Source organism: Nilaparvata lugens, chromosome 4 (genome assembly GCF_014356525.2).
Source record: "Nilaparvata lugens isolate BPH chromosome 4, ASM1435652v1, whole genome shotgun sequence".
NCBI lineage: Eukaryota > Metazoa > Arthropoda > Insecta > Hemiptera > Delphacidae > Nilaparvata > Nilaparvata lugens.
Window position 1 is genome coordinate 75,621,741 of NC_052507.1, and position 27,464 is coordinate 75,649,204.

At 34.0% G+C, this 27,464-nt stretch overlaps 1 protein-coding gene and 1 non-coding gene across 2 annotated transcripts; one reads left to right on the plus strand and one right to left on the minus strand.

Moving 5' to 3' along the window:
- Positions 1-980: 980 nt before the first annotated feature.
- On the plus strand, positions 981-10,671 carry LOC111047606. Its single transcript, XR_005571132.1, has 3 exons — positions 981-1,669; positions 6,836-7,012; positions 8,667-10,671. It is a non-coding gene; the product is annotated as an uncharacterized LOC111047606 (transcript).
- Positions 10,071-26,461, minus strand: LOC120350966. The gene is made up of 3 exons (XM_039426468.1): positions 24,731-26,461; positions 19,358-19,361; positions 10,071-10,203 (listed from the first exon to the last, which is right to left on the minus strand). The coding sequence occupies exons 1-3, from the start codon at positions 26,018-26,020 to the stop codon at positions 10,190-10,192; spliced, it is 1,308 nt and encodes a 435-aa protein (XP_039282402.1). The 5' UTR covers positions 26,021-26,461; the 3' UTR covers positions 10,071-10,189.
- Positions 26,462-27,464: the final 1,003 nt, after the last annotated feature.

A 27,464-nucleotide genomic window follows, 5' to 3' on the forward strand; every position in this document is an offset into this window, starting at 1 on the left:
GGCAAAGCCGAGGGCAACAATTTTCCTGAGGGAGAAAAAACATTTTTTCTCCACCTACTGTCTAAAGAGCCTACTGTACTCCCTGAAACATAATACTAAAGTGTCACTTTTTCGCTCTCGGTAGGAAAAAACAGAAAAACTCCCTAAAGTAACTCCATTTAAATAACATGGGAAGTTATACAATGCATTCACTTTGATAAATCTCTGGTTGGGCTTTTATTGTTGCATTAACGTTGAATCACAAATTAAATAAATTTGTTTAAATTATTGAATTGAAATTAATTTAATAATACATATAAAAATAAGCCTTTATTCATCCTCCGTACCAAAATTTAGAATCTTCATATAAAATTGCAAGTTCATTAATGATAATGCTGCAAACGTGTATTTCCTATCCCGTAAGTAATATAGACTAAGTCAATTCCTTCCTTTATAATTATCATACATTTCTCAATAAATTCACATTTTTAATGAAATTAAAAACTACAAAGCTTCAATACAGCTATAGTGAGGTCCACGTTATAATGGCAGTGGATAAAGATAGAATAATAACAATACCGATTCTCTGCATTGATTAATTATATTTCTACATTGTCAAAAACATAATTGGCATCGTTGTGGACGAAGTTGTGGAAAAGTATAGTACCACCGGCTTTGTCGAATGATAGAAAGGAATAGCAAAACCAAAGTTGTTCAAATACTGTCATTATAACGTGGACCTCACTATATTGTTTTTCAGCAATGCTGCAAAACACTTCAAATTAGCTACACTATTACTTTATTGATATCCAGAACAATATTACCAATTAGTTATCATTGAACTAATAAGACAAATTTCAATCAGCAATCACTAAAAAAATGTTTACTATTGAACTAAACTTATCAAGAAGTTGGTAAATTTTGCCACTATCCATTCAAGCAATTTCGACTCGACAGTTTTTATGCATCAGTAGGGAGAATTCGTCAATTGACATACGACTAAAACTCCAAACATGGAGGATTTTTGAGGTTATGACTGTAGTAAGGATGGTTATATATTCGTGTTCAGTGAATAGGATTTTCTAATTTTGAATGGCAATAAAGCTTGTATAATTTTAACATTTCAAAATTTTCAATCAAAAATGTTATCACAGCAGTTGACAAAGCGCTCACTCAAGTGCAAACTTTGCTTGGATATTTAGCCTTTCGTTTTATTTTTGTTTCTTCTTCATCTTCTTGATTTCTCACTTTGTCCTATCGTGCCCTGTGAAGCTGTGAATCCCCGAAAGTGAAACTGATTCATTCATTTGTTTATTTTTGTTGTGTCCTAGTGCTAGTATTTATTGTTTTGAATTCAAAAATTGTTATGCTTTATACAGGCTTTGAATAGAATAAATTTGAAAGCACAACGGTAAGAACTGAATCACCAATTTTGAATAGAGCTCAAATTCCAACCGTGTTTAAAATTTCCATTTCGGTAGTTAATTGTTCATTTGAAATTTGAACAATAAATATCGAATACAACAGGCTTAGTAATGCCCGCTACTATTCATCCAGCATTTTTAGCTTTAGCTGCTGTTGTTGGAATCGGTTATGCTATTTATTCAATTTTTTCTGAAAGCCAACAGAGATGTCTTGAAGATCCATCATCTCACTCACATCAAAGACGATCAAATTCATCATATGATAGGTAAGTAAAAATTACTTTGTTGATATTTTTGCTAAACAATTCTATTTATGTGGTTGAATAGATTATTTGTCAAAGCTAAATAAAGCAAATAAGTTGCTACTGAATGTAGCCATACTCAAAGATTGGTTTGTACACTGAGTCGCTGTCAGGCCATCAGCACTAAGTGTGTCTCTCCTTGGATTCACCGTTGATCCAATCCTTACCTGGGAGTGCCATATTTAAGAGCATATAAAAGAGGTTGTCACGAGTCACTTATTTGCTTAGAAAATGGACACAGGTGGTGAACAGACTTTACCTGCTGTTTGTGTTCCATGCTCATTCATAGCTTCCTGAGTTATGAACTGCTGCTGTGGGGTCACGCTTATGCATGTAGAGATGTGTTTAAGCTGCAAAAGACGGCCATTTGTATTATTACCTCTAGTGGCTTCCTGGATCATTGTTGACCTCTCTTCCAGTCCACAGGTGTAATGATATTCTACTGTCATTAAATATTTATTTGTGTGCCATGTTTGTGCAAGAAAATCTTTGAAATTTCCTCAATACCTTCTTCTTCATCCTTTACGACCCACACTTGTAGGATCGATGGCGTCATAATACAAACAAAACTCTAGCCTACAGTACATGATTATGATGGAGATGGTAGCCTGGTGTGTGGCATCTAACCCAGGTTACAAACAACAAATCACTCTATTATATGTCTGGCTAACAGGCCAAAATCTGAGTCAAGTCGTCGTACAGAAACTTTCTAACACTATAATAGGCCCTGAACTTCCGGGATTTGGTCACCACCATCTCAAATGCACCCAATTTTAACTGTGCTTGTTGAAGAAGCGTAGTGCTGAGCACGGGGATGTTTCACAAAGACAAGATCTCACAGAGACAAGTAGTATTTTCTTGAATAAAATATTATTAATTATTCTGAACAAAAATGACTAATTGATATTACATCAGATATACCGGTATCAGCTGCCTCTATAGAAGGCAGTGGCAAAGCACCCCCCACCCCTATTAATTACTGTTTATTTATTATAATAAAATAAATAATTATTTTAATATTAATAGCATACCCGGCGAACTTCGTACCGCCAAAAAGTCAATGTATCTCATGTCACACTTGACTTTATTTGTAGAGTCATGAAATTTATCTGAAAATCAATATTTTCATTTACATCTCAATAAAGTCTTCCTATGTTCTTAGTCATGCAGCATTTATTATTCCGAAAACATTTTCTGCTCAATCAATTGGTATTAATATCTATCAGTAAAGTGTTGAATTAAAGAAAATAGATAGGTTAAATCAGTGTTTCAAAGATGAATTTAATGTTTTCATAGTTGTTGATTGTCAATAGATGGTCCAGGAAATATGCGATGCACGATGAATCACACAGAATTCCATATTCTTTCTTGAATACTTACTTATTCTTAATTCCTTAATTCCTCCTTCTACATCCATGACCAGGGAACTGGATAGATGGCGTCGAATGGTAAGATGACAGGTCAAACTATATTGTCCTTGTGAGCATTAAAATACTCATTGACTGAGTAGAATGGGTTCCTCTTCAGCCAGATCTCAACTCGGTTTTTAAAAGCAATACCCTGCAGGTTCTTCACACCAACAGGCAGGTCATTGTATAGGCGCAGTGCAAATATTGGGAATGAGTCTTTTCTCTTGTTGGTTCTGCAGCGAGGTATGTCAATGTCAAGTCTCCTCCTTGTAGCGTGCACATGACGATCAGCCCTCAGCACATGACTGCCCTCGGTGTCCTTAACATGCAACAGACTCAACAGTATGTACTGGTTGAAGACCGTAAGGATGCCCAGGTCAATGAAGATAGGCCTACAGTGCTCACGATGCCCTGCTGAGGTGATCACTCGAAGTGCTTTCTTCTGGAGCATCAGCACACTCCTGCAGCCCGCTGCATGCCCCCACAGCAGAAGTCCATACAGCAGATGGGAATGGAAAAGGGCAAAGTATACCATCACCATATCCTTCCCGCTGAGAAGGGCTTTGAGTCTACGCAGCAAGTAGATTACTCGTGCCAGCCTGGTGCAAAGTCCATCAATATGGCCAGCCCATGTCAATTTTGAGTCAATGACAAATCCCAGGAGTTTCACCACTGATTTATGGGCAGAGTCAGCAAGGCTGCGAAGTCCACAAACCAGCTGCTGAGTCTTCCCCTCATTCAAGCAGAGTCTGTTTCTCTCAAACCACTGCTTGGCATCATCAAAAACTTGCTGAGCCTGCAAGCCAGCTTGTTCAACCGTCCGTCCCCTAGAGTAAATTGTGGTGTCATCCGCAAACATCAGCACCGGTCCAAGAAGCCCAAGATCATTGATCATGACCAGGAAGAGTAGTGGGCCCATCACCGATCCCTGTGGCACACCATGATCCACCTGCATAGGCTGTGAGAGAGCACCTCCAATGGATATGATCTGCTTCCTTCCAGTCAAGTAGGATCTGAGGTTCACAAGCACCTCACCACCCAGTCCATACCCAGCAAGCTTCTCAAGAAGAATTCCATGAGGCACGCAATCAAATGCCTTACTCAGATCAGCAAGGACCAGGTGAACAAGATCTCTCTCCTCAAAGGCTTTAACAATAAAATCAATCATCTCTGAGACAGCTGTAAACGTAGACCTTCCACTTCTAAAGCCATGCTGTGAGTCAGAAAAAAGATTATTCCTCTCGAAGTGGAACACAAGTTGCTCCTTCATTAGGACCTCAAACACCTTACCCAATACAGGAATGATTGATATAGGTCTATAGTTGTTCATAGACTCAGGGTCACCCTTTTGAAGACTGGAATCGTGCGGGATAACTTCAGGACATCAGGAAAACAGCCATGTCGCATACAGACATTGAGCACATGAGACAGGGGAAGAGCAATCCCATCCGCAACACACTTCAGCACACCAACTGTAACTCCATGGACGTCAGGACTGTGGGAGTTCTTGAAGCCGCGAATAACACGAACAACATCCGCAGGTCTGACCTCCTTCCACCGTTCTAACTTCACTCGGTTGTTATTGTAACCAGGAGCATTATATCTCACATCATTCATGGAAGCAACTATCTTTTCCACCTCACCAATAAAAAAGCTGTTGAATTCATCCGGTGTAGCTTTACATTTAGGTCTCGAACAATCTTTGGAGATCTGGTTTATGAGGTCCCAGGCAGACCTCTTATAGACTACTTACTTGAATACTTGAAGCTCTCCCACTAGAAGCACATGAGCGCCGTGGTCGTCATTAATAAGTTTCCATCTTCCATTTCAGGATCTTACTTACTTACTTATCACTTGTATTTGTCCTCCTGACAGTCTGATGGCTGGGGAGTCGTCATTATTTTTTTTTCATGGCGGGTGATTTCCTCCATGTGCATGTAGTATATGTTGAAATGTATGGCTCTTCAACATACTCTGATACTGCATAGTAGGGTCGGGCCAATAGGTATGACTTCAGGCCTCTGGCAAATGCTGCCTCGTCATCTATGTCCTTCAAGCTACGTGGCAGTAAATTGATAATGACGAGTAACAATTCTGTTACCACTATCTTATTTTTCAACCATTACATATTTAGTATCGGCAACGCTGTTCCTCTATCTTTCTCGTTTTAATGGGGACCTCACTATAGTACTGAAGGAGAAAACTATTAGTTTGTACGTACCAATGGTAATGAAGATGCAATAGTTATCTGTGCAACTAGTGCGCAAAGTGACAGTTTGCTGCACCGAAAGAAACGTTTACTTGTTTTGGAATGGTTTCTTGAGTGCAGCAGAGGAACTTTGCTCACGTATTTCACATTAAATTTTTCCTACAGTTACCATTGAATATGAGAAGTGGTTGATTATGGGTAAAATGATGGCTGAAATCCATCAAATGTTTGTCTGTATAAATTTTGTTATTAATAACAACTTTAATTTATTTTAAACTTGATAATCCAATTGAAAATTAATAAATCGATAATTTATTCAAATTAAAAATTAAATTAATCTAATTAATTTGAAATTTGAATAATTTTGAGTAAATCTTAATTTCTAAATAATTTTTCAACCAATCAATTTATGAATGAAAAAAATATTATTTGAAATAATAAATAATTAATCATATTCAAAATGTATAATTTATTGAGTTCTCATTTTTATTTATTTGAAAATCAGAAAAAATATAGATAGAACAAATTCGCATTCAAAATACACGCCAACAATGTCAACAGCTGATTGGGATGGCTGCAAAGTATTAAGAGTACGCAAAGTAATACTTTGCGCACTAGAGCGGAAAAGTGATTCTTTGCGTTCTGTAATCAGTGCAGGAAATGTCACTTTTCAAGGTAACTGTAGGAAAAAATTTCAGTTCAGTTTATTTCCACGAATAATAAATACAATATACAACATACCTTGGAATCCCCCTACTAGACTATCCATCTGTGTGTAGGGGGGAGTTCCACTTTATACATATAAGATTAATCTGCTCATAGAAGTAAATAATAGAGAATACACTTATATTGTAGATGTATTATTAATACTTTGATTATTAAATATATAATACATTGTGCTGATGTATTATTTTAATGAAGGAATAAGTATACTTAATACATTGATTGATTAATAGAATAAATGAAGAAGAAAAAACAATATTTTATTGAAGACCGCAGTGGCAGGGATTCCAGAAATTCTCAGAAGAGAGAACGAAAAAAAAGCATAAACCAGAAAGGTAAAACAGTCAAACCGGTTATATCAATGATAAAATAAATACCAATCAATTGTCTGGAAACCTTGAAGTCGTGTTGGTCACCAAGCATAACGAGATTGGAGTAGTTCTTCTGAAGCTTCCCAACCAATCTGGTACAGCCACCTGTCCACCCTCTTCCTAAACACTACCAAACTAAACACCTCTGCTTCCCTAATCACCCCTGGCACATCTCTGTACAAGATATGGGCCAGGTATGAAGGATTTGTCAATTCAGAGCCGTGAGTCAGCTGAGGTATCTCAAAGCTGTAATTGGATCTGTGGCGAGTTGAGTAGCTATGGTTAACTGTTTCTCATTGGGTAATCATTGCAAAAATCATGTCTTTATATAATATTGTCAATAAATTTAATTGTTTTATAAATTTCAAAGTATTTCCATAAAATGTGATAAATAATGTTTATTCTTCAATTTTTCCAGACCGGAAGAGAACTATGACACACATCCAGCGATTTGAGAGCTAGAAGAAGTAGTAACACAAGGACCAGAGATTGTGCAATCTGCTTGGAGAGATTATCAGCACAACGAGAAACAAGGCTGCCTTGCCACCACGTATTCCATAGAAGTTGTTTGGAGCAATGGTTTAATGAAAGACGCGTAAGTATTTTTCTCTATTAACTTACAATATTTCTGGGTACAGTATCTACTTGGGCTACCCAGTCAATTTTTTAATGAAATAACCATAGTAAGGTCCACTTATGTGGAGAAAAATTGAAGAAAAAGAGCAGTGATAGGAGAAAGATAGGAGAACAAAGTTGCCTTGTCACTTACCTTCTATAGAGGATAGCTGATACCGGATGTAATGTTAACTGTTCATTCTTGTTTTAAATGATCAATTATATTTTATTCATCGGGAAAAAATATTTTTCAATAGTTTTATATTTCTTGAAGGTGTGTAATTGTTAAAATAACAGGTTTTTATCCAATGTTTTGCTCTTTCAGGGCTTATAACTCTTCAACAATGCATCGTAAAAATAATTTCTCATCGTAGGTTTGTAGAGCATTGAATTCTCTTTGTAATGATGTATTATTTCACTATTCCAAGTTTTCCTTCCATTGTTATAGAAACTTCAATGCAGGGGGTGAAATTTTCATTGTTGCAACAAGTGTCAACTCAGCGGTTCCACACCTTCAACAGAGGGCATAAAGATGTGCATTTTTTCTATGTTCACCCACTAACTAGTCCAAATTTAGCTGCAAAGACCTGTTATTTTAAAAATTACACTTCTTAAGAGTGAATATCTCGGAATCTATTGGGAATATCACAAAATCCACTGAACAAAAAGTGTAGAGAATTTATCAAGCTTCATTTTTGAATTGTTAGTTATGTCGGTTGAACGCATTGTTCTCAAAATATGAGCGTGGAAGCAAAACGCTGAAAAATGAAACTTTTATACCACCCTCATCCCCTTAGCCACATGAGTTAGGAAAGGGGACTTTTTATATGTTCTCCTCCCAACTAGTCTCAACAAAGCTGCAAAGTCTAAAATTTGGTTTAAAACATTCCCTCCAAATTCCTTTGTCAATTGGTCTATTGTTGCAATAATGGAGATTTCACACTCAACACTAAAGCTGCTGCAAAAGGTGTAGGGAAATTCGTAAAGGTGTGAAATTATACATCAAATAAAAGAGAATTCAATGCTCTATAAGCTCATAATCGATATTGATTTTTCCCATCGATTTTTAAAAAGTTATGAAAGCAAAAATAGAAGAAAATTGGTGCCAAATGTGTTTTTTCAAAAATGTCACACATTCAATAGCGGATATCTCGAAAACTAGAGGAGATATAAAAAAAATTGTAGGATGAACATTGTAGGAAATTATGTAAGCTTTAATTTGTTATATGACAGTCAAATCCTTAAGATACATAGTTTTTGAGTTTTATGCGAGAAACCAAAAAATGGTACCTTTAGACCACCCCCACCCCCTTAGCACAGGGGGTAGGGGTGGGGAATTTTGATATGTTTACCTCCTTACTACCCTAAACAGAACAGCGGGGTCAAAAATTGTCTTCTCAACTTTTCCCTCTATAATCTTTCCTTGACTGGACTACTTGGAATTTTTGGAATACGAAAAATCGCATCTCACTATTTGAACACCAACTGTTATATTTGATTACTAGCCTTTGAATACTACCTGTTGCAAATTCAATTCACTAATTACTTACAGCTAATTTAATGCATCAAACATGTTTTCTTTTCAATATCTGCTTTGGATATTTCAAGAGTTGATGAGTAAAATTATTTTTCAGGTGTGTCCCACCTGTCGACGAGATATACCATGGCACTATAATTTATAATGACAATCAAGGGCATTCTGTAAAGGATAGATGACATCTTTGAAGTTTAACCCTTTTCCTGCTACAATAATAACTAATTATAGTGACAAATCGGTTTTTTTATAAATATGTCACTTTTCAAAGTGCCTAATTCGTTCTTATTAATCTATTTAGGTTATAAAAGTTAATCTTGTAATGAGTTTGAAGTTATTAGAAGATTTTTGATGTTGTGGTTTTGCCAGTTATTGTATTGATTGTTTTTGTATTCAACGTTATTTTTTACATAGTAATGGAGATTAATTAAGAATTTGATGATCATCTACATCAATTTTGGTCAAAGTAATTGATATTATTAACATGGATATCAATTTTTATTTTCTTTACCATTAATATCAATTATTATTTTTCTTTTGAATAGAGTATCGTTGTTTATTTGAGTATCAGTTTATTCAGCGGTTAGATTCTACCTTATCTTGCAAAGCAAATAAAAGATTAATACAATTTGCGCTAATCAACACTAAGTTAATATTTCAATACTTATTCAAAGCAAACAAAAATCTTTCAGGTACTAGAAATACTGTGCAAATTTCTACTGTATTCTAAAGCGCACATAAATTACCTCCATATTCTTACCTAGGTGCCTGTTGCACAAAAGTCGGTTAAATTTTAATCTGGATTAACTTCACGTTAAACAATCAGAGGAGACCATTTTAAAAAGACGGCTTTTCTGATTGGCTCTCGTAGAATTCATCAGGATTAAAATTTGACCGTTTTTTGTGCACTTGGTGTTGTAGTTGTAGAAAAATAATGAAAAATATTTCTTACAAAAGTAAAAAATAAATTATTCACCAAGAAATGATAATTATACTTTGAAAATTGAGCTACCTTCAATTTATAATACATTTATTCATGATGTGATATGATCATTATTAAAATCTATAATTAAATACTACTCGTGTTATCATATTGCTCAATCTTAAAAACGGCTTTCATGTAAATTATTGTTATGATATTCTATTCGAATTAATAGCAACAATGCAGAAAATATTTGTTTTCTAATTTTGTTATGATTGACATTACAGTAGATGAACTAGATAGAACGACCTATTGATTTCAAGAATCAATTATCTGATGAACTCATGAACAATTTTGTGAATTTGTTTGATGAGTGATGATTATTCATTGTTATAAATGTAGCTAAGCTACTATTTTGAAGTTTACAAATGCAAATTTTTCACTCCAGGTTTAATCAATAAATTGCAATAATTCAATGTGATACAGTATAGTAATTCGAGTTGATAACTTTCAATATATCAAGATAATAATAATAATATTGTATTATTTGTGACAAAAAATATAGGTTTTTTATAACATGATGGCACTTGAGACTATGTCCATATTTCATCTGTGGCCTTCAAAAATCGCGGTTTAATAGTAGTCTACAATTTGTCACCAATATATCTAATTTCTAAAATTAAGAAACTTGTTCACTAAATTTATAATATATAAGAGCAATATTTCAATAAGTGACTAATAGTGTGTAATTTATTTTGTCTGTAATACTGTAGTAAGGAATAGTTAGTATTGATTTAGAATAGACTATATTTTTGTAGCATTGTATCCCAATGAATGGTATAGAATATGTCTATTGCCTCTACTGTATCATACTATCATTATAATCAAAATATACTATTCCATCTTACTATAGTTAGCCCGAGCTGTATCGTATGGATAAATCTTTTGCTTCCAATAATTATTGAAGTGGTTTAGTGAAAAATTATAATTATTTCCACAGGAAATTGTATTGCTAGCATATCTAAAAATTGAAAAGAATACATGGCTGTTGCGACCCATACACTTTGTATATTATTGTACAATATATAGTACGGCACCTACTTACAAGCAGGCCTTACAACTGTTGTAAACACTTTTTTGTTATTAAATAGAACGACTAGCAGTCAAATTTCTTCAAAAAAAATGGAGTAAACATGTCATAGACACTGCGGTGGCTCTACAGTTGACTACAGCTTTGTGTGACGCAAGATGTATATTAACCCTAGAGCTGGCAGCTCTCTGGCTTGAGACTCTGTTATACGAGGCATTTGAGGCAGCCATCTCAAGCCAGATGCCTTAACAATATTTATTTATTTATAATTCTCACAAAGTAGCACTGATTGGGAGAGAAAAACTAAGGATACTCCTCGTACTATTAATAATATTGCAAGTGTAGGCCTATGGGCCGTTTTAAAAATAATTAATTGTTGTACCGTTTGTTAGGTAAGCTACTAATAAAACTGATTGATTGTTTCAGACTTTATTTAAGGTTACAAAAAATTGTTGAAATCTTCTATAGTGTATAATATTATATTGATTGTATAAATTAGATAATTAAAACGGTAGTCTGTTATTTGTAAATAAGCAATAATTATTTTGTATGAAACAACTCAATAATATATCTTGTTATTAGAAAATCAACCTAATTCATTTAACTATAGTGTGGTCCACGTTATAATGGCAGTGTTAGATTAGCAATGGTATTGCTATCCTTGTCCATCATTCAACAAAGCGGATAGCGCTATCTCTTTCTCGCTTTGCTCTGTTGCCAGATTGTCTTTTAACAATTTAGAAATATTAATTCACAAAATATTTCATCTTAATTATGAAAATTCATTATGAAATTACTGAAAAAAATAATTTCTTGCTTAATAGAATATAGTTGATTATTTTAAATGAGGATGAACAATTAATATTACCTGTATCAGCTACCGTCAAGAAGGCATTGACTAGACAGTGAGGATCGGCAACGTAGTTCTCCTATCTTTCTCCACTGCCATTATAACGTGGACCTCACTATAGCCCGCTTTGTCACCTCTACAATCAAAGTCGTTCTAAAGGCTGTGCTCACACTAGATGCGTTTTCATGAGAAAATAGATTGAACGAATGTTCTCTATGTAGGCCAGAATAATATATAATACTTTTAAAATCAATTGAGGTATTGAAAAGACAAATTTATATGCTAATTATAATATATAATATATTTCAAATTAATTGAGGCATTGAAAATACAAATTTAAATTGTCAACCACTTTTTATTATTATAAAATATTATAATATACATAGAACCTGGTTTCGTGGCTTCACCAGCCACATCTTCAGCTGTTTGTTTACAAGTTGTAAACTGAGTTGAACCAAGTTCTGTGTATTTTATAATAATATAAGTGGTTGACAATTTAAATTTGTGTTTTCATTATGGAAAAGTACCACAACATCACTCACAACACAACTGTAATTGAGGTATCACAAGAATAAGAATGAAATTTCGGCGGCCAAATCAAATGGGACAAAGGATTGTATAAAGCGGTGGATGTAGAATAGAAGGTACAAAGAAGTGAAGACCTAGATCCTATTACATGAATTTATTTTTCAAAACTTGGAGCAAGCTTCTCAGCTACCCTCTACCTTCACCGCTCCCCTAGGGATCGAGTTGCAACCCCTATCATATTTGGGAGTAGGATTGGTAGCTTGCTTATGATAGCTCAAGAAGATGATTGATTCTGGTATTATTATCTGCAGGTATTTAGAGGTTTTCTAAAATTTCTAAACAAGTTGCCTAGTAATATAGATTTTAAGAGCATGACTTTCAAAAAAGATCTTTATAAGTTCCTTGTTGAAAGAAGTTTTTATAATGTAAATTAATCTTTATGTGACAATTATTATGTGTGATATCATATAGGTCATATCTATATTTTTATTATGTTAAATTAATATTGAAGAGATTTTTTTTGTACATGACAATGTTCAATTGTATAGTTGTGATTCATAATGACTGTTCTGTATTGAACAAATAAAAAATATTATTATTAGGTAGCCTATTAATAGGTGTTCAATCTTGAGAAAAATCACAATTCTATTAAGGGCCAATTATAGCATTGTGGAGCGGGAAGCTACTACAGTGAGGTCCACGTTATAATGACAGTGTTTGATTAGCAATGGTATTGCTATCCTTGTCTTTCATTCAACAAAGCGGATAGCGCTATCTCTTTCTCGCTTTGCTCTGTTGCCAGATCGTCTTTTAACAATGTAGAATTAATAAATAACAAAATATTTCATCAATGTAAATTCATTATGACATTATTAAAAAATATAATTCATTATTTCAAACGAGAGTGAGCAGTTACTACATCAATAAATAACCTGTATCTGCTACCGTCTATAGAAGGCATTGACAAGATAGTAGATCGACAACGTTCTTCTGCTATCTTTATTCACTGTCATTATAACGTGGACCTCACTATATAGGTAGCATCTGCATGCAGTCGTTTGATTTTTCTTCAAGTCTGTTCTCTGTTGCTGTGTTCGTTTAGATGCTTTCAAGTGGATATATTCAAATTAACAACTCTGCAATGACTGTTTTGTAAAAATAAATGCACACAGTCATATAGGATTGCATGATAATAAGGTTGATATGAATTAGTTTATCCAAGTCTTGTTTTATTCAGAGTGTGAAAAATATTTAAATATATAAGCACGTACATTACTTTTCAACACTCAGCTACCTTCTCTACTGTTTTGATCTGAAACACAAGATCGAGATCTGAGAAACACAAGTCTTGTTTTATTCAGAGTATAAAAAATATCTCACTATGTTATGACACATTTGAATAAGCACATGCATTACTTTTCAACACTCAGCTACCTTCTCCAAAGTTTTAACCTGTAGGCGAATTGAAACTAATGGTAGTTCCGACTTCAGTAATTCAGTTTCCTCCATCCATGACCAGCACTTGCTGGATAGATTGCGTCATTAGGTCAAACTTTAAAACACAAGAACGAGATGGGTGGCAGTTGAAGTGAACTTAGAAAACACTGTATTGCCTCTTCATTCAGGGAGTAAAGCGGCAGGTTCACAAGGTTTGCCCGAAGCACCCTCTCAAACATATTCACTTCCTGCACATGAAGACTCACTAGCATCCTGTTGAATATTTTAAGTGCACTGATAGGAAAACTTCTGTGTGACCGTGTGAGTCTTGCATGAGGTAGATCAATGTCAGTCTTGTGTTGTGATCGTGCACCTGTCCCCTTTGAAGATAGGTGTTCTGTCCTCTTCTCAACAGTGACAGGGAGCTGAACAGACACTGAGACAGATTACTGTAATAATCTTCAGTCTTGGAGGGACATGCAGAATCTTCATAGACTTGGAGGGATATGCAGAGTAGAGAAAAGTAGGGATACAGCGGCGGCGATGTTGCCATGCTAGAGTGTTCAACACCGCATTCCTGAAATCGACTGAATTTGATCCTCAACTTGGCAACCTAGCTTCTTTCTATGACTATTCTTCTCTTTAATTGGCGGATCCAGACCTCTACTCTCTACCATTTCTCTGCTCCACATATTTCTCCAAGTAGTCGATTGTCTTAATTCGACTATATAGTCTTCAAATGTCAGTAAAAAGGGTGCGCGCGCACAGTGAGGAGCGGTAAGGTGAGGGAAACGGGATAAAGGTACCTCCTATAACACAAAATATATTCACATAAAATGCATACCGTAAAGCTGCGTTTAGACGACATCAAAGTTATTAACGGAAATTGACAAACACATATGTTCATCATGTGTATGATAAATTATTTTCAATCTAATAGAATCTATAAGGATTAAGTTATTAACAAAATGTTAATAACTTAATCCTTATAGATTAAGTTATTAAGTAGAATCCTTATAGATATAGTTATTAACAAAATGTTAATAACCTAATCCTTATAGATTCTATTAGATTGAACATAACCTATCATACACATGATGAACATTATGTGTTAGTCAAGTTCCGTTTAATCTAATACAATCTATAAGGATTAAGCTATTAACATTTTGTTGATAACTTTGGTGTAAACGCAACATAAAATAGATTTTGTATTATGGAGTGCCCGCATGGTAAAGAGGTCCAGGAAGAAGCACCCCTCTTCCATGACACGTCAACTAATATTATAAATGAATTGGAAAATTCAAGATTTGGCACAATCACAAATCTATATAACAAAATTGATAATTCAATCTTGCGATATTGATATATTTTATTGTATAAAAAACAAAATTTGTTTTTAATAGATTTCTATTTAATAGACCGCTTTAAATAGCCGAAACTTTTCAAAGAACTGAGTAATCTCTATTCTCAATTCCAGCAATTTTTTGTAGCGATGAGACAAATTACGATACAAATTATTTGACAAATTACGATGAGACTTTCATGAATCTCCTTGAAATCTATGGGTTAACCCTTTGTTGACTGGTTCAGTTTGTCGTCGACCCATTCTGGCCCGGTTACATGTTGACAAATCACGAACAGCTGACACTAATTTTGTGTTTGTGATCTCAAGGAGGATAGACAGGTTATAGGTTAGATTACTATATCTATCCACTGAACTGTCTCTATCTGTAATCTATAGGATAGGCTTGGAACTACTCAACTATATTATTTTTGTTTTATGTTATTGGTTATTGTTTGAATTAATGTTTTCGAATTATAAATATACGCCTCTGGATTTGTCGTTCAAAATTCAAGGAAATTATTATTAGTTGCAGTTATTTTTAGTGTTATTTACAGTTTGATAATATTCGTGTTGATCTACATCTTAGAACTAGTTTAAATCTATAAAGATAATCTATTTCAGGTATTAATAATAATTCAACAATGCCTGCAAGAGTTCATCCAGCATTTTTTGCTGCAGCTGTTGTTTTAGGAATTGGTTTAGCAATTTATACTTATTGGTCAGGAAACAAAGAGCGAGAAAGGCCACATGGATATGGTCCACCTCCTTCTAGATCACCATCTCCAACACAACCACAAACACAATCACCCGATGAAAGGTAGGTCTTAGTTTAAGTCAAAATTTCCTTGTAAAAAAAAAGCGATTTATGAACATTTTGACTATACTCAACTCTTGTTTAGTGCCAAACAATATTTTTTTGCCTAGATTGCGCACAGTGCACATAAAGCGGGCCATTTACTATTTCTCTATCCGACAGTTTTTTCCAACAACTTTGGATCTTTCACCACAGCCTGGTTATGCAAACATTATCCTCACTTACGTTCTAAATTGAACCTTAGTCGACCAAGTCATTTGAAGAGTTCATCAGACTTTCGACAGCATTAACCCTGCCTACAACAACCCTATTCACCTTCCAAGGTTGGATTAAAGGACCTCAAGTCGGACAAAATATCGGATAGTGAATGGCCTTGGTTTGTGCGTAGTTTATGGTAGCGACAACAAATTCAAACAGATGAAGAAGTGATAGATACGGCCCGATTTTTGGGAATTACACTAATCTTGATGCAAGGGATAAATACACTGAAAAGTTGGTAGGTAAACAGACTATCCCCAGCCCTCTATGCCATCAAACGTATAAAGGCAATAGTTGACAAAAACTGCTCTGATAGCTTACTACTATTTGCAACACATATGGGCTATAGAATAATAGCATGGAGAGCAGCCCTGAAGGCCTAATTATTATTAATTTTCCAAAAGAAAATAAATAACTTACCATACGATACACACTGCAAACCTTAGGTACTTCATACAGGATAGGATCCTCACTGTAATATCCCTATACATAATTGAAACAATCATTCATATAAAAAAAAATCAAACCAGGCAATGTAAAGGGGTAAATTGCCAACCATTCTTATGTGGTGTGGTATGTTTGATATAGACTGGAGCAATTGCTAAAATCCCTATTTTGCAAATAAGTTTGCAAAAAGTTAAGGCCGTCCGGCTTGCAAATATGCTGGGTTCAGACCGCAGCTCTAGCTCAGTGGTAGATGCATGAATATTCCAAATATAATGAATCACCATAGGGTTCAATGACTGGTGATCAATAATTCTTACCGCTGCTTCCGTGAAGCTATAGAAGAATACCAATAAGGAAGTCAAAAAGATAGTCGGTGACCGATTATCAGTAACCATATATTCAATCGAGAATAATGAGAATCAACTATGGTTTTCCTAGTCGATTCTTAAAACGCTTGTCATGAATACAGGTATGCACCAATTTACCCTTTTGAAATTCCTTGAAACTTACAACGCCAGTTCTTGGAGTTCTCTGGATCCTTATATGATATACTGTAGACTTATTAATGTAATTATCAGTAAGATTTTTCTGGCCGAATAGTATTACTATCATCAAAGGATGACAAGTAATAAATGCTCTGAATAATATTAATATTAATTGATTCACTGATTTGATATGCTGCAGAAGAATATTGCTTGGTACCAAGACAGCTCAAACTGTATATCACGAGATGAATTAGGAAAGAATAAAAACTTCTAAGATTTTGTATGCTGACATAAAACATAAAATATATTCCCATAAAATAATATATATAAAATATTCTTATATCTATAATTTTCTTTAAGTAAATAAATTTTCTAATATTTGAATAATTATCACAAGGTTTGTTAGCATTCACAATATTGTGAGCTGTAAAAGTATATATATATGTATATTTAATACTGATAAGTGGACTTCAAGTCGATTCAGAATTAGACAAATTGAAACCTGTTCAGACTACAGATTTAACAGAACATACTTAAATCAATGAACAATAATTAATAAAAATAACAATTTAAAAATCTCAGGGTTTATGAGTTCGTGCCGTGCATGGAAATAAGCTTCCTACATATATCAATAAATTCATAAAAGAGTTCTTATAAACTATATTATAGAATTCAACACGTTGCAAATTTCTTAAACTTGAATAAAATTTATATAGCGCTTTGATCAATTCCCCAATTCACTGATAAAGGCCTTATTATTAAATGAACTCATTTAAGACAAATTTTGCACACTCACTATAATGATGTTCTTGAAGTTCTCGTAGAATGATTAATTATCTCCAATAATTAATTAGGCAGGTCCCTTTTCATCTCCGCTGGGTTCGTGTATGGTCCAGATTTCTTATAAATTTCTATCAGTATTAAAAATATATTTACAGGAATAAATTACAATTAAGAACTCTTCAACAACACTGAGTTCACAAATAATCCAACATTAATTGAATATACTTGACATTTTAAAAGGGGATTGGCTTGATGCTTTAACAAAAATTAATTGGAAGAAAGAACCCTAATCTCCATGTGCTCCTCACAGGTCGAGATCACAAGCCAGAGAGAGTGATTTTCAGAAAAATTTCATCTCTTCCTTAAACGATTTATAAGCTTTCCTCTGATTGGCTTTCTAATCTTAGTAAGACGTGATGTAATTGGTTACTTAAGATTCAGGGTTTCTCCAACTTTGTTATACAAAGATAAATAAAAGTTTATAAACAAATAAATTAAGTAATAGTTTGAGAGTATTCTAATAAATAAATCTCGATATATGAAGCTATAATACGATATACATTTAATTTTTTATGTGAGTTTTATGTACTCTTGGTTTTCATACTTAGATTTCAATAAATACTCGTGTAACAATAATAGTTGTCCTTATCTATTTACATAAACCTTCCCTAGTATATATAATATATATTTTATAAGTAAAAAATATAATTCAATTCGTAATAGTTGATTGAGCAATCAGCTGATTTGTTAGGCATTGATTCAATAAACTGTCGATTGATCCTAGATTGATTGATGTATTAAATCAAAACAAGGAATTCTAACCTCAAATTGTACATGCGATCTTTTATTTTTTATAATCTGCCAATAATAAACAAGCCGCTTTATAATTTTATTTACTGCCAAAGAATTCTCATTATGGTTTAATTACAATTTTGCATGGTTCTCTTATTGCTTAATAGATAACATGATTACTCTTTATCATAAATAACATTTGATTTTACTTGAGCGGTACCTTGACTAGGCTATCTATTCTTTCCATTTTACAATTCTATTAAAGCTCAGTTGTTTTATTTCAAAAGTATTCCATGGTGCTACAACACCACGTCACAACAAGCAACACAGAAGAAATATCCACGAGCACAATACAAGAAAAAAAATGATTTTGAAATTCCCTACAACAGACTACAAAGATCACAAAAACAACCAGAATCTTCAGAGTTTAAATTTTTCAACTGCCTACCGGATGACCTCAGACAGATTGAACCTCAAAACCAATTCAAAAAGGCTCTCAAAAAGTATGATCCCTCTGTATTCAGTACAAGAATTCATGAAGCTAAGCAGTGGCGTAGCCAGAAAAAAATTTTGGGGGAGGGGGATTATTGGAGTAGAAAGCACCTAAACTTTGAGGGAGGGGTGTGTTATGGAATACCTCCCACGAAAGGGGGTCCGGAGGTCCTTCAATTTGGTGCGATTTCAGGCAATTTCCACTTGAAAATAAACATTCCATTCAAGTTTTTTTGGTGATCAGTAGGCCACTTATTTCGATTTTTCCTTGAAAATGTCATAGGCCTATGTGTTTTTGATCAAATAGAAAATAAAATGGAATGGAGTAGAATTTTATTAGTCATTAAATTGTTAAAAATTGTGATTTTGCAGAAGTCCTACTCATTATTAGATAATAAGCTAGAGTTCTTAAATTTTGGCTCCCATAAAGCACTATCTCAACCAACTTTATAGGCTTAGTTTAACTTGTAAAATCTGACAAAGCATTTTTTGGAACAGTTCCACTTGTTACTCATTCCGCTACTACGTAGACATCATGTCGTCATTGTGTGTCTGCGCTGACCAGTGACATCACAGTCGGTTCTTCGACACTGCTTTAGTCAAGCTGGTTTTCTATACTTCTATTCGTACCTTTTTCGTCGGATTGTTTGCCGTTGCAATTTTAATATTTATACTATTCGATTTTTTGGAATTTAATCTTGTCTTTAGGCATCTTACTTTCTAGATATTTGTTACTTTTTCACCATGCGTTTGTAAACGTATTTTGTTTGTGGCTGTCATTTCCACCTTCCCCTTTTTTGTTGCTGGCGCCTTTAGCTTGCTTGTTGTCTTTCAATGGAGGAAGTTGGGTGTGCGTACCTTGCGCCCGGTCTAAACTTTTCATCTGAATTCATCGGACCTACGAAACGTTTTTAAAGTGTGAATTATTCTTCAAATTAATTCGTTTGTTCTATTCTTCAAGTGTGATTCAATTATTCATCGATTGCTTCGCATTTTTGCTCTGATAAACTTTGCTAAGTTCACGACTTCGTGTGAGCGTTCATCGCTAGTCATTGGATCTACAGAACGTTTTTTAAAGTGTGAATTATTCTACAAATTAATTCATTTATTCTATTCTTCAATTGTGATTAAATTATTCATCGATTGCTTCGCATACTGCCTTGATAAACTTTGTCAAAAATTACAACCTCGTGTAGGCTTCAATTGCCATTCTTCTACAATTGGCTTCACCTCGTGAAACTCAAACTTTCAAGTTCATCATCTCTACCGTTTGGAAATCAATCCAAAAATTCCACAACTTGAAGATCGGATTATTCGTTTGGAATTCTACTTGCTCCAGCCTACATTTCCACTGGGGGATTCGCCTGCTGTAGTGGACGTTTCCATGCTTGTCATCGCATGGCCAGATCACTTCATCGCTTGCTGATGTCCTGTTCCTGTGGGTATTGCGGAGTCATTGCCTGTCTGCCTGGCCGCATCTCCTCTTCAAAATTTTATTCAGGTTATGTAAATCGTTCTATTCAATTTTCATTTACGTATATACTTATTGATTTATTAATGTCTATCTTGACATTCAATTCTGAGGCCACTGATGCCTACTTATTATTTGATTAATGTCTATCTTGACATTCAATTCACTGAGGCCACTGACGCCTACTTATTGTTTGATTAATGTCTATCTTGACATTCAATTCACTGAGGCCACTGACGCCTACTTATTGTTTGATTAATGTCTATCTTGACATTCAATTCACTAGGCCACCGACGCCTATTAATTCATTGTATTTGACAGCTACCCTTGGCTTTACAAGTGATTTTCTGAGGCCACTGACGCCTATATAATTGTATTCAATAGTAGCAATTATTCTTTGGATTTGACAGCTACCCTTGGCTTTACAAGTGATTTTTTGAGGCCACTGTCGCCTATTAATCGTTCTAATTGATGTCTGTCTTGACATTCAATTCATTGAAGGCCCATGTCGCCTATATTTAACCTGGACAATCTTCACATTATATTTATTAGCTACCCTTAGCTCTTAAGTGTTATTTTAAGGCCAGTGACGCCTATTAATTGTTTGGTCGAAGTCTATCTTGACATTCTAATTACTGAAGGCCTATGCCGCATATTTTTATGTACTCTATTTGTTGAACACTATCTGCAGATCATTGTCATATTTTTATTAATAATAATATTATTATTATTCCTCTTATAATTCATTATATTGAACCTTACAACAATAACTTTCATTATAGCACTCAATTTATATTTATTTCAGGTATCATTAATACTACCTTTTCGATTATTGTCAGGCTTCAATGGTCATTAATGTCATTGACCTAATTTCATTTAAATTTTGTATTTCTCTAACGTTTTTTCACATGTTGTAATTTTCCCAAGATATTTAACTTAATCTACTTACAATTGTTTTTGTATGTGGCCATCTGCCTATTATTATTTTATTGATCCCAAAATATTTGACACAATTGTTTTTGTATGTGGCCATCTGCCTATTATTATTTTATTGATCCCAAGATATTTGACACAATTGTTTTTGTATGTGGCCATCTGCCTATTATTATTTTATTGATCCCAAAATATTTGACACAATATAATTGTTTTTGTATGTGGCCATCTGCCTATTATTATATTATTATTATTAAATCTTATCTTGTTGATTCATTTAGTCTTTTATTGGCGTACTTACCACACTTCAAGCTATCAGTATTTTTATGCACAGAGTTCAAAGATTTATTTGTAGGTATTTATAACAACTATCATTCACAGTCCACTGCCCTGACCTTGGATTCTGTCAAACTTGATTAACAATTTTTTCAAATTTACATGATTTTTGTTTGAGTTTTCAAACTTACATTGTTTTTTGTTTTTTTTTTTGGGAGGAGGGGATAAAACTATTTTTTCCAAATAGTAGGGGGATGTGTCCCTTCTGTCCATGGTAGAAACTACACCCATTCATCATAACTGTAAAACTTTCCCCCCGAAAGTACTCTCTAGAAGAAGCTGCTGGAGCTTTGTTTAAGGATATGCATGAAACTCAATGAACTATAATAAACTAGAACAATATTAACCTATATTGGATTTCTTATTAATAATTGATGGTGAAAAGTGACCAAACTTTGACGTGCTATCTGTAGTTTCTCTATCCCCTGCTACCTAGTCACTACGCAAAAAAATTCAGGCTCCATTTCGATGGGGATACATCCCCATATCCCCCCCCTGGATATGCCAAAGAAGCTAAGCATTCAGCGGATCTTCCGCTGATACCCTGACCTCACCCTCCTACCTTACCTGACGTGCCCCTGATCTCAATGATATAGGTGGTAAAAAGAAGAGTAAAAGTAAAGTACAAAATAATATTCATATGGCTTTTCATATCCGCGATCTCTAGTCTCTCTAGCATGTTACTATAGTGAGGTCCACGTTATAACGGCAGTATTTGATTAACATTGATGTTGCTATCCAATTCAATTTCAATTCAAAAAATATTTTATTTCAAAGAAACATAATAAAAAACAAATTCCAGCTGTACAAAATGATCATACACTTGACAATGAATAAGGTACACTGAAAAGAGTCTTAAATTAAATACAAATTAATATGAATAGGAAATAAAATTTTCGCATAGGCATTGCTGCCTGTGTGCGAAAATGAGTCCAAGGTTACTCTTGTACAATATATACTTATTAACTTATCAACTTATTATTTTTTACTCATTTACTAATAACTACAAAAATGATAAAAAATTAAGGAAAGAAATAAGCCCCAATCCCCAACCGTTCCCTATCAAAAATTGTATTCGTAAATATGTAGTAATTTTACATATATAAATATATATAAAATGGTACAGTAATAATTATATTATATAATATGTATTAATAAATAAAATGATTATTTATATTTAAGCTGTACTAAAAATGAATCACCGGCCCACTCTATCCCAGTCCCCGATTAACCCCCCAAACCCCGACCCCAATTGCAGAAGAAGAAACACAGAAAAACTCGGCGAAACACATTCACACAAACACACACACACACACACACACACACACACACACACACACACACACACACACACCACACACACACACACACACACACACACATGAAGCCTCAAAAGGATTATTTTGAATAAAAAAAAATATTTAAAATATTTTTTAAGATTGTTTAATAACAATTATTATTTTTAAGACTAAACTGAATTCATCTAGATTACAATCTAGAATCTGTACTCCGAAGTGATCAATCTCTCACAGCACTCATCTCTTCCAATACTCGAAATCCACCTTTTGACAGCTATTTTAAATGAAGATATCGTATAGTTGGCGAAATCCGCTGGAGCTATTGGAAGATGTTTCACCAAAACGTGAGCTATATAGTAGGAGTTGGTAATAAATATAGTTCTATTTACTCTAGGCATTTGAATATTATACTGTACTGCTCTCCTAGTTGCATGACTATGTGTAATGGTATTGAATATGCTAGCATGATTCTTGAATATGTACGATGCCAAGGTTCTAACATATAATTGTCTGACATCAAGCACCTTCATATCCTCAAACACTGCGTTGGATGGGTAATCTCGACGCCTTCCAAGTGCAGATTTTATTATAAGTTTCTGGGTGGTGAATAGTGGGTTCAAAATAGATCTGTATCCTCCTCCATAAGCTAGAATTCCCCCTTCAATAATGGACTGTACAAACGCATAGTAGATTGTTTGGAGTTCATTCCTATTCAGATATTCTCTGAGTTGCCGAAAAACATAAATCATTTTTCTCAGTCTACTGTTCTGATAAGCAACATGTGCAGTCCAATTAAGTCTGTTGTCCAGAATGACACCCAAATACTTGTAAGAGTTCACCCTTCCAACCGATGCACAGGCACAAGAGTCATTTTCAATGTTCCCACATGTATGGAGTTTGATTCCTTCAACTGATGTGTCACTTGAGTCCCGAAGGAATATCGGCATTATCTTTGTCTTGCTAACATTTAGTGTTAGAACATTATGGTCAAACCATGACTTCAAAGTGGCTAAATCACATTTTGCCCTATGCAGTACAGTTTCCCAATCAGGTCCCCTAACAAGGACAGCAGCATCATCCGCAAAAAGGTAGATCCTACTATTTAAGTTCACTTTTGCAAGGTTATTTACATAGATTAAAAATAATAATGGACCCAAGGTGCTACCCTGGATAACTCCATATTCTACCTCTTTTAACTGACTGTTTACTCCATTTATGACAGTTAACTGCTTGCGGTTACTAAAGTAGGAATTGAACCAATCAAGTGGAACTCCATTTATCCCCATAAGTTCCATCTTTTTAAGCAATTTTCCTCTATCAACGGAATCAAATGCCTTAGCCAAGTCCAAGAATATTAGAGCACTCTTTTCATTGTTACCTATAGCCAAATTCAGGTCTCTAGTTATAGAAAAGAGGGCATCTGAGATATTTTTTGATTTTCTGAACCCATATTGGGAGTTAGTTAGTAATTCATTACTTTCAATGTATCTTGTTAATTGATCTTTTACTATTTTTTCAAGAATTTTGGAAAATATGCTAAGCAGGCTGATTGGACGAAAGTTTGAACTCTCTCTAATATCTCCTGACTTGAACAATGGGACTACTTTTGCTATTTTGAAAGCATCAGGAAATATACCAGAGGTAATGCTTAAGTTGACAATATGTAGAAGCGGAGCAGATAAACTGTCAAAGTTAGACTTCAGAGTATCGGAAGAGATACAATCATAGCCAGGAGCCGAGCCGCCGCGCAGGGAGTTAACATAGTTGCGCAATTCAGTATTATCTATAGTGCGAAGGTTGAATCTACTGTGCACTGCATAGTCTGAGTCATTGACAACCGGTGGGCCAACAGGGTTAATTTTGCTAGCTAGACTACTTCCCACGTTGGAAAAATAATTATTGAATTCATCTGCAACCTGTTTTCTTTTGTCTTCTAAATATGTCTTACCTGATGTATACTGGTCCAGTGGAAAAGGGTCTTTGTTTTTTCTCTTACCTGAAATTTCATTTACTGTTTGCCAAAAAAGTTTAGGGTTATTTTTTGAGACAAAAATTTTAGATTTGTAGTATTGGATCTTAGTTCTCTTTATTAACGAATTCAAGTGATTTCTGTAAGTAATGTAGTAATTTTTGAGTTGTTGATTGAAGGGTTGATTTCTGAGCTGTTTACTTATTTTATCCCGTTCTCTAATAGAGCGTAATAAACCGTCTGTCATCCAGGGCTTTAATTTTACCTTTCTGTTACTACTTTTTCTGTTTTTGTAGGATTTACATATGAATTCATCTAGTGTGGAGAAAAACAAATTGCATGATGAATTTATGTCTTGAGAACTAGTAACATTACTCCAATCACACTTGCTGATTAACTCATGAAGAGTTTTTTTGTCAATATATTTATCTTCTTTTTTTGATGAATTGATTCTTGGGAATGAAATTTCTAATACAATACTGAAATGGTCGGTTACATCAGTCATGACTACCGCTGTTTTTAGACTATCACAGGTCTCGTGTCTGACAAAGATATGGTCTATGCATGACTTACTGTTTCCTTGTACCCTCGTATATTTATCAATGCCGCTCATGAAACCATTTTCATACAACATATCAAGATATCTTTCTGTTTTATTATCTGCTTGTAGTATATTGGCATTAATGTCACCCATCAGAATACAGAAGCTATTTATATTGAAAGAGTTATAATAGTTATGCAATGCTTCGGTGAATTCATCCAGATCACTGTCGTGAGTACGATAAACCGAAAGAAGGTTTATATTTTTTCCCTGGAATGATATATCTATACTTAAACCATACACGTGGGCCAGCTCCATCTGTCTACATTCATTCACACTCACTCCCTCCCTCACATACACAAGCACTCCATCATTTCTGTTTCTCCATCCGCTTGTTTTGAAAACCCTGTAACCCTCTAATTGAATACCCGCCGTATCATCCCCCAACCAAGTTTCTCCCAGCATTATCACATCCCATATTACGTTACTTCCTTGTAGATAAGCTATGAAGCTATCGAAGTTTTTATTGAAGCTTCTGATATTCAAGTATATGAACTTTAGGAAATGTTCACCATTGGAAAAAACGTTATTCACCTCAAAAGCTTCAATACTTTTACATTCAATATGTCTATATTCATCCAAGTGAATGTCCCTGAATGTCATAGAAGAATATATTAAAGAATAAACTAGTTAGGGAAGAACACGAAGAAAGAATTTATGGTGATAAGAAAGATAATTGGAAACCCGACCGATAACGGCTCAACGACCAATGCGACCGTTGAAGAAAAGAAAAAAAACCCTACCTCGCTCAGCCCTCTCAAGAAATAATATAATAAAGACCTACAAACCCCAACCAAAAATGCATAGAAAAAGAATGTAAATATGAAGTAATAAATAAGAGACATATCTATTGATCATGAGTTAAGGAATTGTAAACAAAATTGAATAAATAAAATAGATAAACCGCATAAATTGATTACATGAACAAACCCACCGGCAGTGATAATTAATAATGTACTCAGAATAAAAGAGAAAAATGAGAGATATTGATTTATATAATTATTAGGTACTCAATAATAGTTTTCCAATATCGCATAAGCGAAGCTCATAACAACAATCATTCTCTTCACAAAAGTGAAATGTACTTTTTATAGGCTTCTATGTACAATTAGAATAGATACAATTTATCACATCATGTTTGTTGAGTGACCACCTATCATCAAACATTAGATATTGATAAAAATTTATCGCTAGTTTCTCTTCCAATTATATAATATTTCATCTCATTCAAACGTCATGGAAAGTGAAAAAACTTAACTTTTATTTATCATTAATTGTACTGAATAGAGTTTCAATACTAATAAATTTGAATAAATGAATAAAGAAATATGAGACAACAAAATAAACCAAACAATCAAGAGCCAAAAAAGAATAGTTCGTCTGAAGAGTATGTCTATATACATTTCAGAATAAATTTCTAAAGACCAGTCTAGCAATAAGAAATGGAAAAATAACTCGAAACAATATTGATCTATCAAGAGCTGCAAAGTGATATCATTCATTTTTAAAAATAGAAATCAGCGTTTGTTCTTTTCATGAGATAATTCTCCTAATTCTTGCTTGTAACAAGATAATTATTGCGATAAGGCATCAGCTGCAACACTATATTTTATTAAGAAGCAATTATTGCGAGTGATTGAAACTTATATTACCGTATGATTCTGCCAGTAGATATTTGATTTCAGCAATTCAAGACTATTAATACGGTAGTACTTACAATATTAATTTATATAACAATCCTTAATTTCAATTTATCAAGCAAGTAGAAAAACAACTAATTTAAAATAATTATTGCCTTCTTCAAAATTCTATTTCCCATACTAAAGAGATTTACCAATCCTTAACTAAATATTTATAACATATTTACAAGTGTAAATTGGCTTTTACAAGTATCATTCAATTCAGTATTGAATGTAAACTCTTCTCGATGGGATATCTCTAAATTAATGTGACTAATAAGTTATTAAGAAAAGCGTATTATTAAAGACTAAATATGTCTAATGAAATTTGCAATTCCAGGTATATTCCACACATATCTATGCAATTT